Below are 16,099 nucleotides of genomic sequence, written 5' to 3' on the forward strand. Positions count from 1 at the left end.
ATAGTTCGGTATATTCGTTGTTAGATGGCGACACCAATTTCCTGCGGAATATTTAAATTTCTTCTTACTTAATTAAAGTTCATTAGAACCATTTGTAAATCATATTGATCAAGTGGTTCTAGCGATTAGTCCGAACAGATAGACGCCTACCAAGAACTTTATTTTATACTATGTAGAGATGTAAGGAGAAGGGAGATATTCAATTATGGGTAGGATTATCGGATTATTAGATTACAACATATTTCTTTAATAGTTATGCAAAATACAAAATATTTAAGTTGCACTAGTGGTATTGCTAATATATTATAAAATAAATATTGAGGTTGATTTGTGTACATAAATTGAACGACATGTAATTTGGTATCAATATTCAATGAGACACTGCAACAAAAAAAGCAAACAATAAATTTGTATATAATTTCATTCACGTTACTTTCTAGGTTCGTAATTCGAAATATCAGTGTATATATAAACAGAAATTGTCATCTCTTTTACTCAGGACTCTAGCCAAAAATTCATCACAAAAAATGTTACGTCAAAATAATATTAATTTATTTTTTATATTCTAGTACTTTTTATTTAATATAGTATTAGAAGTATGTTAACATTGTCGCAATAAACAAGTACCTTTAAATTATGATTCAACACTGAAGGACTTCTCTTTCACATTGATCCTTGAACTTCTGCTAGAAAAAATATAAATCTAATTACTAATAGAATAAATATATGACAATTATAATTATGAGTTTGTATATATCTCAGTCAATTGTACACGTTGGAGTTTTGAAGCTTCGTCATAAGTACTTCAGCCCCGAAAGAATATCATCATTAAATTTGATTTTAATTTTAATATTTTATAATAAAATAGCAAACTTTGTGTTAAATAAGAAGTGATTGTATAATGTATATACCTTAATGAAAAGGATCCAATGACGACAGAATATTGTTTTTCTATACAAAAGTGTGCATAATTGAATATCTGATTTTGTATTTCACTTTCCATTGAATAACTCGCGTATGCATCACTTCTTATATCTTCTTCAGACTGTTTTTATGTTAAAAAAAACTGCCACATCTGTGAATCCTTCCTCTGTAAATCAAATAACAAACATTTTGTTAATACGATAAGCAAATGTTGAAAAAAAACACAGATTTTTAGAGTAATATGTTCAGAACACGTTGAGACAGTCACCGAAAACTCTCATTAAGCAGTTATCATCGTAAAAAATATTACTCTCGAAATGTATAAATATATTCAGTAAAAATTAAATAAAGTTGAGCGAACCTTATTGTTTCGACGTTGTTCCTCCACACGAATAGAAACTTCATATGGTCATATTCCGATTCATACAGAATGAAATCTGTAAAATGTAAATGTTGTATAAAAAACAAACTTTTTTATATTAATTACTTTGCAACACTTTTGTACAAGCAGTATATTGAAGTTACTGGGAATGTATCAAAAAATTTAAATTCAGTAAGAAAATATAATTTTTATATAATTATTTAAAAAATCTTATGCCAATGTCTTTTATTAAATAATTATTTTTGGTTTCAATATGAAACAAGTTTTACAAGAACTTACGTTTTCACCTTTAAATTCGTTGTACTCGTTTTCTCAGCCCCCAACTGCTATGAGCATCTGTAATCACAAAGGATTATATAAAGTATTCTACTTCATAGTAATTCTTCAAGTTTGAATGTGAAAATTAATAAATTAATGCTTGACAAATTGCAAACATGTGTGGTTTTCTAAATAAAATTAAAATGGTATTACGTCATATAAATATGAACTTATTGTCCCTTCACTAAATAACACTGCAAGTAAAAATTCATTACTATAGAGTATAGATATAACATGTATAGTAAATACGCATCATTTTATTATTAGAGCTAAATTCTAGATAAACTATTTAGGAAATTAGATTTAGAAGATTAGATGTATTGCGTAGATGGCATTAAAAATAGATTTCCGTACGATAGTACACGTCTTTTTAACAAATGAATGAAGCCATGAAGAGAAACTGTTTGGAACTAACTTAAATAATTATATGAGTGTTATGAGTAAAAACTATTTGTAGAACATTTCCAGCGCGCCGAACTTCAGGTGTACAATATTCCCAAAGACCATTTCTTTAATAGTATATTGCATTAATTTGAATAAATTGCTATACGTATAATAAAAATACTTAGGAGATTCAGGTTCCCAAAATGTATTACCACCCACAGACCAAGTAAAACACTGATACAGAATTTCAAGGTTTTGTTGTTCAGGTAGCGATTAGTTATAACAGCCTAGATTTCAATAGCGAACCTAGACAACCTTTTGCTAGAAGTTGATATATAAATACATTTGGTTGTCGTAGGTAAAAAACACATTCTAGGCTGGTAAATTTGCACACAAGTATTAAGTTCTTGCAGAATCGTGTAATAAAACGATTAAGTTCGTATGATTACGCAGAAATATCAAAGCCCAGGATATGGAGTCAATGTACATTGAATTCAGTTTAACGAAATAAACCCATTTGTGGATTGTAACTTCCTATTTCTTGTTTTCTGATAGTTTGAAGCTTCGCAACGGCACAAATTTTCATTTGGCAATAAAGATTACAAATTAGAAAATCTATTAAACAAATTAAAAAAAAAAAAGTATAGATTACTTTAACACTGTAATTATATTCGGCGATTAAGATAAAGCCAACGTTTACCATTATATAAAAACTGAGGATAAACAAGAATAACAGGAATTATATCAAATTTACAAATACTGATAAAATTATTCAAATAATATTTCACCCTAATAGGATGATCAATATTAATTGTAATGGGTTATTTTACTTTTTTGTAATCTTTACCAAATGCTTGTATAAACGTCCCACCCAAAGATTAAAATAGAATTACGCATAATAACAGTTTTACAAAATCTACTCACCTCATACCAGTAGATTCATTGACTAGTAGTTTTCAAGTAAGTAAGCCTATCTTGTCATTGCTGTCTCTCCTCCGTTAAAAGACTCTTGATTAATAAACTTTCAGTTTATATTGTGGATTATTTCGCGATCGCAGGCAATCGCGTACACTCGAACGTAGTCATTTTTTTCTCTCCGAGAAAGAACATTTTGCAAGAAATGGACGTATGTAACGTATCTGGGATGAATGGTCCATACAATAAATTTTCGGAAACGATTCATGGTCAGACCATAACGTTTTCGTAATCAATGTAATAGCTCGTGTGATATATGCGTGTGTATATATACACATGTATATACAATATTATATACATATATATATATATATATATATTTATATCGTTCGTTTACATGTCAGGAAATATCCATTTAAAGGAGTAAAAATTCCTGTTCCTTAAGAACTTTCGAGCACATTCAGTGTATGCATTAAGTATGATGCACATACATATTTTTTACACTATGTGTGCAGGATATAAGTATTCGTTGAATGAATGTTTGATCACATCGTATTGAAAGGATTGATTTTCATTCGACGAATACAAAGTCTTCATGAAAGTACCTAATGATAAATATAATGTAATACATATTATATACCATTATAAAATAGTGATCATTAAAATTATCTACACTACAGACACACAGTTGTAGGTGAAGTTAATTTGGAACTGACAGGGAAATTTTCGTAAAAATTCATAAAATTGTGTAATAAGATTAGATAATTGGTAGAGTAAAATTAGATAGGCAAGACACATTGAAGAGTAATGCGAGTTATTAAAAGAGAACTGAGTTAAAGTGTTCTGTTTCACTGTATTTCACACTTGGCGTAAGATGTAATACTTTAGAGAAAAAGAAAATAACTATTAGTCATATTAAACTAATACTAAAAGAGAATGCCAAATACTGTATACTTAAAAAAAAAAAAGAAATCAAAAAATATTTTTATTAAATTTATACAAAACTAATAAGATGTATTATAAAACGTTTGTTACGTTCGATACTTATGAATTGTGGCAATTCTTGAAAATTATAGATGCGTAGTATGTATGTAAAACACTGAATACAATAACTTGCAGATTTTGATATTCAGACTTTAGAGAATTGATCACTTTTTACCGCACTGAATTATTTTAAATAGTTTAATACGGAACATTCTATACCTCTTTAATCAAGGAATTGTATCTACTATGCTTCGTTTCATGGAACAATATTAGTTTAAGTGCATGAAATACTTGAGATCACCTTAAAGATGTTCTTTAAAGTATGTTAGGCACTTGTCATGTGCTAGAAAGAAGTATAAAGATTAAGATTATAGAAATAATTTAAAAAATTCACCTATAAAATGAGTGACTATTGTACAATAACAGCGTTAATTATATACAAACGAAGTTACTAAAATTAAAAGTAACTTTCTGTAAGTTCTAATAATTGATAGTTTTAAACAAATTTTAAATATAAAATTATACAATTTGTAAGGATAGAAACTTATTAGATAAAGTATGTCGATGCACACATATTTTCATATAGTTTTTATACCCACAGCATGTATCATTGAAGTATACTCAAACCCTTATTGTATCACTTTCACATTCGAAGTTTTAGGATGAAAATACTATCATCAGAAATTCCGAATGTTTTTGTCAATTTCTATTCAATACTCCCCAATAAACCAGTAAAGTTGTATTTCCGTTCAAAATTTTTGTCCTACATATAAAAGTTGAATCTTTTTCAATAAAAAAATTATAGGGAGAAAATAGCAGAGAGTACACTGCGAGTGAATCTCAAACTCGTTGGTTGTACCCATACAACCAACATTACAAACATGATCAACAAGAACGGACTTCTTATGAAAATCAACACGTAATTGATTATGTACTGCAGAAATATAAAATGTCTTCGTGCGAATCATATTTTGATTCCATATAATGGCTCTTAGAAATCCTGTTAAAAGCGCTAAAAGAATGTGAATTGTCTTCGCATTATCCTTCAAGCACACACACTTGGAATGATTCCACAACCATAAAGATTAATTAAATAAATAGTTCCTACATATAGATATGTATATATATAGACCTTTATTCATAAAATTACTTTTTGTCAATGAAATTGCTTCACAAAGTTTGAGTAGCACAGTTGCAGACCATTCTGCTGGTATACGTCTTATTCTAACATAATTACTTTTATGAAGTTTAAGTAATGAGGAAATTGTATATATCCTGTCATAGAGAATTTACACCTTTATTAGCGTAAAAACACCAACGTACGATTACTGATAATGCACTAGCTAAAATTGTCTTTAATTCAGGCGTATCTGCGTAATTTATCTTCTTAAAGAAGGGTGAGAATTACCGAATAACTGACATCGGTTTCACTCGGGATAAACGCATTCTCGCTTACAGACTAATTCCCTATTCTTTTTTTTGTATCTGTGAGGTACAAAGCAAAATGTACGATCAGAATATAATATTACTTTCATCTTGGAAAACTATTGATTCAAATAAACGACAAGCTATGAGTATAGTATAATATGACAATATAGTAATGACGAAGACTAATATATTACGTCGTTTCGAATATTTACAGTTATTTCAAGAAACAAAACTTCCACATGATTTTATTTTTTCATTAAATGGTAATTGACAATTAATATACTCGCATCTACATTATGGTATACTACCATGATAATGCTCGTTAAGTAATACCGTAAAGTTCAATTCTTTCCCTATGTATTTCTTTTAATAAAGAACAGATTCTGGGAAATAAAAAATGTAGTATGACCTGTATGTAATGTTTTTTACGCTAAAAGAAAATTGAGAAACGATATGGTTGTGTTTCTTACTAGTCAATAATAACGTTACTATAGAGCACTGACGTTTTGGTTTATATCTCACCAGAGAAAGTTTTACCAAGGCCTGAAGAATTCGTCAATGCATGAAATGTGTCTGTTAGTACTAATCGTCCGAGCAAGATATCTCTCGTAGTTTTGCGCTCGCAAGGTTACGTTCGTTAATATTTTGATAACTTAAAAACTGTATAAAACACAGCATATTTTCACGATAATATGACGTCAGATCTAATACGAAAGATATAAAATCGTTCGACCTACTACTCATCTCGTTTCTGCCCAATCATTCTTGCTAATATTTGCCCCCATGATATAAAACGTGAGAGACGATCGATAGCAGAAGTTGTGGAAAAATGACTGAAGAATACAATGCGAACTATTGGGAAATATAATTGTTCATTTTTCTTTTTCCTTTTTTTTTAATCGAAAGACAACTAGATCTCGATCGATTAAAAAAAAAAAAGTTGTTATAATACTGTGATATTTTAGTAGCGCCTCCTCTTGTTAGGATATTCGTCCTGACGATTTCGATCATTTCCACCTTGCCAACGTCCACTACCACCACCACTACCTCCGCGACCGCCACTCATGTTACCCATGTCGACCCTCATGTCCATCAAATCCATTATTTGACCACGATCGTCATTGTAACCACCCCCACGGCTACCACGATCCATACTGTTATAAGCATCCAAGAAAGACTTTGCGTCCTAATCATCACAAGAGGTCGAGTGTCGTTATTTACGCGTAAAATAACACGGTATTTCAAGTCAGAGTAGTCGGGAGTATGTCGATAATCATCGAAGTAAATGCCACGATTCCCGTTTATACGGTGAACACGCACACACACGGTGTTTTGTAGATTTTGGATGTACCATAAATACATTTCACGGTTCAGGGCGACCATCCATGTTTGACAGCAGCACAGGTCATCGTCAATTTTCGTCAAATCACATAGAAAAGAAAGGGGAAAACACAATGTTAGATGTTGTTTGCATGTACAACATTAGAATGGATTGCGTGAATACACGCGCTAAAACAAACGTTTATACGAATAAAATGCCATAGTGGTTCGAAAATACGCCGTCTTCTCGAGATCTATTAATAAAGTTATTTAACCAATCAAATGCCCAACATATAGATTGTAGGAGATAATCACCGTCGTAGTCAGTACACCTGTTAAAACATATACGAACACAACGTGTTCCTTTAATATGCAATATATTGCACCACACATTCCACCCTTTTTAAATCAGTCGTATCATTTCCTTTTTAAATCATATAATCGGGTTAAATTAAAGATCGAAAATTGTAGTTAAGTGTCACCTTCAGATTTTCAATTCAGAGCTAAGGTAAAAACACGAACACAGGAATACGTTCTTGTTAAAATGATTAAACTTAAATAGAATAGGGTTACTTTCGATATTTTCGAAATTGTTTCAAGTTATTCCCTCTTAATGGTTCAGCATTCGAGTCGATACCAAGAGTTTGATATCATAAAAATGTTTCGGTGCTAATATTCGTAAATACATAAGAAATTTTGTGGTATACGTATGCGAGTATTGCGCGGAAGCAATTACACAGCTTCGTACTCGTATTGTTTTCTCACAACCCATAATATGCCTAATATTTTCATAAAATCCTGTAAAGGTATAATGTACTTTTGCTATGTAATAGCAGACAAATATGGAATTAATGTACAATTCTGAAGCTTAAATATTGATACAAGTAGCAAAGAGGCGTGATCAAGGTCTCTAAGCAAACTTTCTACAATACTTGTACTGCAGAATTGTGTACACACCTATTTAGATGTTTCAGAGAATAACGCATATATAAAGATATATAAAGTTCCATCGTAAATGCTAATGTCATGTTACTTCCCCCAAATTTCACGCATAAAATAAAAATCACTTTAAACTTGGCTATTTATAAATCATTCATAAATTGGCAGGGGTATTGCTGTATTCAGAAACTATGCTTCAACTAAATTTCGTTTTTAAGTGAACTCTAATATATAAAATAATATCGTAATTTTCAGAATAAAGCAGTTTCTAAATACAGCTGATTATATATGAGTAATATTCAATATAGTTGGGCATTTCTTGGTCAATAAATATCAAATTATTACTATGGAACTATATATAACGAGAAAGTAAAATTTACTATTATAAAATATCATATCGAAAATTTAAAACTTCAGCATTGGAAATTTTGCACTTTTAGAAACATGTATCTTAGTTCCATAGTAAATAATACACCTAATCCTTAATGAAACTAGAGAAAATAGAAGACAAAGCCTCCTGTCTGCAAGCATATGGAGAGATCAATGTGGCAAAGTATTGATATAGTTTTAGTTATAACCACTTCATATGTTAACGCCCAGAGAATAATCCGTCCAAGTATATAAACAATTGTTTCGTTCCCTATAATTTATAAACACTATTCAAATTGAATATCAGAGTTTTTCATGTTTTGTGTTTAATGAATTAATAAAATTCACTTTGCCGTAGACACGATAACCATGAAAATTTGTTATTAGTATTGAATAGATAACTCAAGGGTATTTAAAAATTAAGAATGAATGAGATGACAGATGTAGCAATTTTAATAAGACTCCTCCCCCTAGATCAACCTACCTAACATGTATCATCTTATATTAAAATGTCACGGGATTTGTAAACTGTAAAAAAGTTCATTATGCGAAATATCTTGTACAAATATAATAGAATACAATTTTACCACTCATGAAGTTTAATTTGCACCATTATCCACCAATCATATGAGGATAATTGCATGAGTTTTAATAATATGCTTCAATCAACATATTGAGATCCTCGTATAGATGTTATAGAGGGATCTCAAATTGACGGCATCACCACATGTAGAATGCTTATTCGGATATAATTTTATGAAACATCAGATCGAGTCTGAGAAATAAAGCCCTCAACAGTTCTATATAGTAGTTAATGTCAGATAAAGTATAAGCGAACATCCCATATGCGTATACAATGATGGATGCAAACATATCCTAGCAGTTCCTAAAATATTCTACTTTTATTATGGTAGAATAAATCACAATCACCAAGTATACTAAAAGATCACTAGACAAATAGAATGTTCGATATATGCCAATTGACACCTCCACATGTTATAGCCAAATAACTAACACTGAATTGTTTTTATAAAGTATAAATATGAAATTAAATGCATGATCATAAAGTTGGCATTGTTGCAGACATTAGAACTCTGCTACATTGGAAAGCATGCTGCATGGGAATACTTGTAAAAAAAGCCCTTTCGCGCATCTTTCGCAGAATTTGTTGTGACATTGGTTCTTTCGACATGCAAGAACACAATTCGATTCATCTAATAAAAATTCCCGTATATGGACGTAATAGTTTCGGAGTACCACCAGATAGAAATACGTATATAAATTAAAGATCCAAATGAAATATTGTAAGGAAGAATAAGTAATTGTTTTGTCGTGAAAAATTATAATTGAAAGAAATAATAATTTAAAGGAATACGTTACCACTGGCATACTGCTTCCACCTGTAATGAAATACAGTTTATAATTAGAAACTACGGCAACTATTGCGGAACAATAATTACTTTCGTACCAAACTGGTTATTTATAATCTGTATCTATTTAATATTTTGTTAGCGTGAATAAAAGACATTTACAAAGTGAACTACTTAGGACTCAAATATTAAAACATGTTAAAACAATACATAAACATTTAAAAAAATGTATTACGAATTAAAAGAAGTAAAAAACGACAATTAACTCTGCACACATGTCAATCAAATTTAAATAATAATTAAAATTTTAACGTTCAATAAATTATATGTAAATATCTGAATATATAACTTACAATCAGTTTGACCATATCCATCGAGATCACTATTACTAACGGAATCGTAATTTTTTCCTCCCATGCCACCTCCGCCGCCGCCGCCACCTCCACCACCACCGCCGCCTCCTCTCATTGCTTGCTCCTTAAAAATAAAGGGTTTATCGCCCTATACGTTATTCAGAAATAGTGAACAAAGTAGTTCTTAAATACTATAAATAATATAATATGCATTCAGTATTATTTAAAATAATAAATATTGACAAAAATAAAAAATAATTACAAAACATGTAAAAAGAAAAAATTGAACACAGCAATATAAAAATTCAAATAATCGTAAAAATTTCGAAACCATTTTATTTATTTATAATTACCTGCATGAATAAATTGTTTTCTTGCTGGCGCCTGTGGAGTTCTTCTTCTTGTCTTCTGATACGCATTGCCATTTCTTCCTGTTGCCTTCTTCGCAATTCTTCTTCACGCGTCCTTTGTTCTTCGGCCTGTCTTTCCTTCATCTCCCATTCTCTCTTTTGCCTCTCCCGATCCGCTTCACGCATACGCAGTTCTGTAACAACACAAGATTCGTTTGTGAGTACGTTGTTTGTACCTCATAATTTTGAAGGTAAAATATAATGAAATACTTACGTTCCCTAAGCAATTCCGTTTCATGTTCATAACGCGCGAATTCCATTTGAGCTTCCAACTTCTCTTCCTCCATTGCCATTTCTCTCTTCAATGCCTCTTCCTTTTGTTTGTACAGTTCGTGAAGTTGCTTCCATCTTGTTCCATATTCGTGCTCGAAGCTTCCTATCTGTGCGAACCTCGGGCCAATATCTCGAGCTTTGAAAAATTCCGGATTCTTTCGGGGTAAATTCTTGTCTGGATAACCATCAACGTCGTCCTGTTGTTCAAATGGTTCAACGACAACTGGTCGTAAAGAACTGTAACACAAATACATTTATAAATATTGACAGAAACTTGTCTTCTTAACATGAATAATATCAAGATGAAAGATTGTATTCCTATTTTCGGCACACAATACAAACAATTGCACTATGCTTCCATTAGGAACTACTTTTTTCTCCCCCAATTATGATAACTGGCACTTGTTGATTAGTTAAATACATCGAACAAGCGTGGCATTGGGATAAGCGGTATCTATGTATAATACCCACTTACGCAGTCAAGAAATAGCATCCTTCTGTGCACTTTCGTAAAGCCAGCTGGGCCGATGGTTTTCGGCAAAATTCTACAATTCCTTCGCCAGTAGTTTTTCCTCTGTCATCGACTATAACTATTGCCCGTTCAATTTCGCCGAAAACACCAAATGATCTTTCAAGCAATTCGTTTGAAATCCACGGTGTAAGATTTTTAACTTTAATTGTGGACGAGTGTGGTGCAAAACGTACTTTAAGCGCCCGCCCTTTACGCATTGTACCATCCAACTCATGTTTTGCTTTCTCAGCATTTACTCTGAAATCCTAGGAAATAAGAAACTTGGTAAAATTTAACTCGATATTATATTATTATACATATATGTAACAATTTATCATAACAATTATAAAATTGCAGCCAATTGATTATTATCATTATTTATCAAACGGTAATTTTTTTAATCATTTTTTTTTTGTAATATAAATGGAATATTAGAATTAAATACTGTATTTCAATTTACCATTCTGAGAAATGCGAAATTCTTTTCCTTGTTGACAAAAAGTTCAGATATTTCTCCATATTGTTGAAACATTTGTTGAATTTCTTCTTCTGTAACATCATTGGTCAAATTTCCGATGTATAACCGATTTCGACCGCTGAACTTCTTTTCTGTAGTTTCTTGAGCTGGCAATTCATGAGTAGGTCCACTAATACCCATGATTCGTTCCATTAAACGATCCTAGTTACAAAAATATTAATTAAAAATATACGTAACCCGTGTTTTTCCATTTAAGATAGAATGGATGTAATTTAAACATCTCTATCAGACGAAGTTGCTTACATCTTGAGAACGATTTCCCATATTTCTATCGCCACCTCCTCGGCCACCTCTACCTCGCATACCGCCACCGCGTCCCATACCGCCCATTCCTCCTCCCATACCGCCACCACCCATTCCTTCAGACATGGTGTTATCCATTCCACCATCCATGGAATCGCTCATCTTCATCTGTAATAATATTTATGTTTGTTTTTATTAATCTAAAAACATACAATTTGCAGAAAAAAAAATCTTGCTTTTAGATAACAAAATACTGTTTACATTGAACATGAATTGCTTCCAAGTACAAAGTATGATTGGTCTAAGTGTAATATTAATAAAAGTTGTGATAGAAGTTTGTATTCCCATTTTCGGCACACAGTACAAATGATATTGCACCATGCTTCCATTAGGAATAAATTTTCTTTCCCCCAATTATAATAACTGGCACTTGTTGATTATTTAAGTACATCAAACAAGCGTGGCATTGGGGTAAGCAGTATTTATATTCATTACAATTATTTGCATCATTATTGTACAATAATTTATAATTATTAAGTTCCCTAATATGAATTAGTAAGGTTGTAGAGTTTATAAAAATAATATGGTTATATCTTTATCAAATAATGAACACTTATGATTGATAATTTTTATTTTATATAATAATTTTATTAAGTGAAGTATTTTGAACGCCACGTGTTCGCATGTTTAAGAAACATTCGCCATCTTACTTCCACTATGCGCCATTTTGTAATACTTTGTGCGGGAAATCGATACACTTACTAGAATTGTTTTCAGACGAGTAAACGAAACGCGGTTCGTTTTAAAATAAAATATGTATGCATGTACAAGTTTTTAAAACTTACGTGAACCTGTAAATTTGTACTAAAAAATTATCTTCTTTTTCGTGATAGAACATATATTAAACCAATTGATATATAATGCAAATAAATCGATGCTTAATACTTTAAAATAGCGTATCTAAAAGTTCTAATAATAAGCGTCGACCTTCCACATAAATTCCACAATATTAACGATAAAGTAAATGTTTATTATATACTCCCCAAAATAAAATTAAAACAAGGATTATAAATCAGAATACACTTGTAATAAGATAAAACGTCCATCGAGAACAAATTCTACATCTACGCTTCTCTCGAAGAACAATATTGAAAACGTGCGGTAGTCCGCATCATAAGAATATTAGAAATTATCTTTGCTGGGAAAAAGATGAGTAAAAAGTAAATCCTTAAAACCGGTACAAGTATTACGCATCAGTTTACAGCAAACATGGCGGACAAGAACAAAGAACGCCGAAAAGTGTCGCAAGTTATTTCTCGATAGAATATGAAAAGTTTCTTACCGGTCCATCGTTATTTCTGTTTCCTCCTCCCATTCCACCTCCACGTCCGCCAGAAAAGCGTGTGCCGCCTTTTCGACCACGCGGACCACGATTACCGCCTCCCGGTGGATTACGTTCCCGTGCATTTTCGTTGCTATTTTCTACGGCTGCGTTTTGTTGTTCTGGCTTCACACTTGGTGAATCGGCTCCCGCCATCGTTTGCTTAAAATGATCTTACGCTGGTTTCTATGTTCAGCGTAACGAGACCACAAATTCTATGTAGACAACGCGCCTAAGTTGCTCTCGACCGTCCTCTAAAATGAGGCGTCCACTATGGCGTCCGACAACGAAGAGAACGATGAACGAAGCCGCGAAACAGGAGATCTACTAGAGGAACTATCCCCACTACCTGCCGTCACATCCGGTAAATCTTTCGAAGCTACGATTGGTTAGAGCGATTAGCGATGACTTTCTCCTGATTGGTTGACGCATACGAATGCAACGTTGCCACGTTTAACCAAAAAATGTTTATAAAAGAGATTGATATTAATGTTTCTAAGCATGAATTAATAAATTTAACAACACAGAGGAATTTGTCAGGGGAAATTAGAATACAGGTTATTATAATGAATGGTTTGTTTCATAGTAATAGACACAGAACGAAATGATTTGATAGCGTAGGAAGAAACACGAAACGAAGTGAGTAAGAGTTCCGGATGTCACAACATAAGGTTGCAACCGCGCATTTCAAATGTATAAAATCATGAACATTGAATTTCATAAATTATTTTAAAACTTAGCTCTTAATAAAATGGCTATCTAATCACTTCAAATTCTATATTTTACTTTTCTGGCTGCTATTGCATATAACAAAGATGTAGAACTATCAGTAGAAAATTGATCTAATAGCTCTTCTTCTATTCCTAATTATTTGAAGTCTAAAAACAGATTACATAAAGGTATTGTACAATAATTTAAGAAGCTCAAACAAGTACATTTTTCTCTTGTTATCAGATAAGTAAAACTGTTTTACCAATTCAAGATGGCAGTAGTTTTATAAATAAGATGGCGCTAATGTCGATGCGACAGTATATATATATATATATATATATATATATATGTATTTTTCTAGAAGAACGCATGCGTATGAACTTGACGATTGACGTGAAGCAAGTCTGCAAGTAGGGTTAGTATTAGATTCGATCGCTCGAGAAAAACAATTGCATCGTTATTGCGTCATGTGAGTAATCACGAAAATTTTTGCAAAAACTAATTTGGTATTTCGAATAAATCTTATCGAACGTGTAGATTTTTTGAATCCTCAAGACTACTTCAATGCATTTGTAACTCGTGTATAATTCAAAATTATTACGTGATAGATTTGTCTTAACGACTACCGAATGAATGTTACTTTCTTGTTGACAGATTCTAATAAGCTGAAGAATATCGAACGGTGAAGATGTTGCTTGCAAGAGCTTGTCGATGTGGTGCCTCGCCAGCTTTGGCCAATTTTTTGAAAACTCCGGTTATTTCGAAACCGTTTATTCCAAGGATTCAGGCTTCGAGATTATTCGCTAACGATGGACGTAGTGCATTCACAAGATCTGCTCGCAGATCAAGAACATCCACGATTACAGAGCAGGCAATGTCTCCTGCTGGAGAGACAGGTAAAATGTTAAATTTGGAATTATTCCACTCAACGAAATTTCTACTACTTTTTTAACCAAAGTTGTTCTTTTCTTCTAATTTATAATGGATAATGTGAATAATCTAATTCTATGTATAATGCAAGAAATTAATGCTTTTATTAAATAGAAATGTAAAAAAAAAATACTTTTACATTTGTAGCATTTAATATTGGAAAGGGTGCTGTTGCTGGTGGTGCTGTATTAGGATTAGGTGCACTCTGCTATTATGGATTAGGTCTTTCACCATCTGCAGGAGCCATAGAATACGCAAAGTATGTTTCTCATCAAATAATATTATAAGACTAAATGTATTATTGGTATTGTAAATTGAAACAAAACCTAATAGAATATATAACTTTTTTCAGAGTTTGGCCCCAATATGTGAGAGATAGGATTAAAACTACATACATGTATTTTGGTGCATCTGTAGCAGCTAGTGCTGCATCTGCAGCTATTTGTTTACGTTCCCCAGCTATAATGAATATGGTAATGCGACAAGGGTGGCTAGCTTTAGGTGCAACAATGGTAGCAATGGTTGGTAGTGGAATGGCACTACAGGTTATTCCTTACAAAGAAGGTTTTGGTACAAAACAAGTGGCATGGCTCATTCACACTGGTATTGTTGGTGCAGTTCTTGCACCTTTGTACTTATTAGGAGGTCCTTTAGTACTTAGAGCTGCATGGTATACTGCTGGTGTAGTTGGTGGTTTGTCAACAATAGCTGTCTGTGCACCAAATGAGAAATTCTTGAAAATGGGAGGTCCATTAGCAATTGGCTTGGGAGTTGTATTTGCAAGTTCTGTGGGATCAATGTTCTTACCACCTACCACAGTCCTTGGATCTGGTTTACATTCTATGGCTCTGTATGGTGGTTTGCTACTATTTTCTATGTTCCTTTTGTATGATACACAAAGAATTGTCAAACAAGCAGAATTACATCCACAATATGGACTCGACCTCAGGCCTTATGATCCAATCAATAAGTAAGTAATTTGTCGAAATTGTGTAAGATTTTGGCGTAACTAACCAGACAATTTAACATATTTATATGTTTTTAATTTCAGTGCAATTTCTGTCTATTTGGATACGTTGAATATCTTTGTCAGAATCCTTTCAATATTGGCGGGTAGAGGAAACAATAGACGACAGTAAGATTATAAATTTTTGTTTCGATGAAGATTATACAAAATCGTAGTTTTAGTTCACATCATGCGTGAGAAAGGCGATGTAACAATATGATAAATAAATAAGTTTCATGGTAATAATGTATTCTATGTTAATAGATGATATGATGTAAATTATTTGTTTATATAAAATAAAATATAAGAATTAAATATAGTTTTTGTATTAAAAATATAAGAAACTCCCGATGATTTCCTACGCTTATAGTCCCCGTCTGAGATATTATATCGAAAATCTACTGTAAATA

General features: G+C 32.0%; 2 protein-coding genes across 5 annotated transcripts; one reads left to right on the forward strand and one right to left on the reverse strand.

Annotated features, from left to right (window-relative positions):
* Positions 1–223: 223 nt before the first annotated feature.
* Positions 224–13,349, reverse strand: LOC128882429 (hrp65 protein-like). Of its 3 annotated transcripts, XM_054134039.1 has the most exons (13): positions 13,004–13,349; positions 11,662–11,829; positions 11,341–11,559; positions 10,845–11,146; positions 10,311–10,606; positions 10,040–10,230; positions 9,687–9,834; positions 9,344–9,363; positions 1,586–1,642; positions 1,286–1,361; positions 912–1,090; positions 628–683; positions 224–381 (listed from the first exon to the last, which is right to left on the reverse strand). In XM_054134039.1, exons 1-9 carry the CDS (start codon positions 13,196–13,198, stop codon positions 1,619–1,621), a joined length of 1,563 nt encoding a protein of 520 aa, XP_053990014.1. In that variant the 5' UTR covers positions 13,199–13,349; the 3' UTR covers positions 224–381; positions 628–683; positions 912–1,090; positions 1,286–1,361; positions 1,586–1,618. The 3 variants fall into 3 exon arrangements, with proteins under 3 accessions (XP_053990014.1, XP_053990004.1, XP_053990010.1); XM_054134029.1 differs by lacking the exons at positions 224–381; positions 628–683 and adding an exon at positions 2,933–6,521 and having other exon boundaries at positions 1,061–1,090; XM_054134035.1 differs by lacking the exons at positions 224–381; positions 628–683 and adding an exon at positions 2,933–6,521 and having other exon boundaries at positions 1,061–1,090; positions 9,687–9,810; positions 13,004–13,348.
* Positions 13,350–14,108: 759 nt separating this feature from the next.
* LOC128882445 (growth hormone-inducible transmembrane protein-like) lies at positions 14,109–16,008 on the forward strand. Of its 2 annotated transcripts, none has more exons than XM_054134043.1 (5): positions 14,109–14,222; positions 14,408–14,649; positions 14,831–14,942; positions 15,036–15,653; positions 15,735–16,008. In XM_054134043.1, exons 2-5 carry the CDS (start codon positions 14,442–14,444, stop codon positions 15,820–15,822), a joined length of 1,026 nt encoding a protein of 341 aa, XP_053990018.1. In that variant the 5' UTR covers positions 14,109–14,222; positions 14,408–14,441; the 3' UTR covers positions 15,823–16,008. The 2 variants fall into 2 exon arrangements, with proteins under 2 accessions (XP_053990018.1, XP_053990027.1); XM_054134052.1 differs by having other exon boundaries at positions 14,150–14,168.
* Positions 16,009–16,099: the final 91 nt, after the last annotated feature.

This window comes from Hylaeus volcanicus, chromosome 1, assembly GCF_026283585.1.
Source record: "Hylaeus volcanicus isolate JK05 chromosome 1, UHH_iyHylVolc1.0_haploid, whole genome shotgun sequence".
Lineage (NCBI taxonomy): Eukaryota > Metazoa > Arthropoda > Insecta > Hymenoptera > Colletidae > Hylaeus > Hylaeus volcanicus.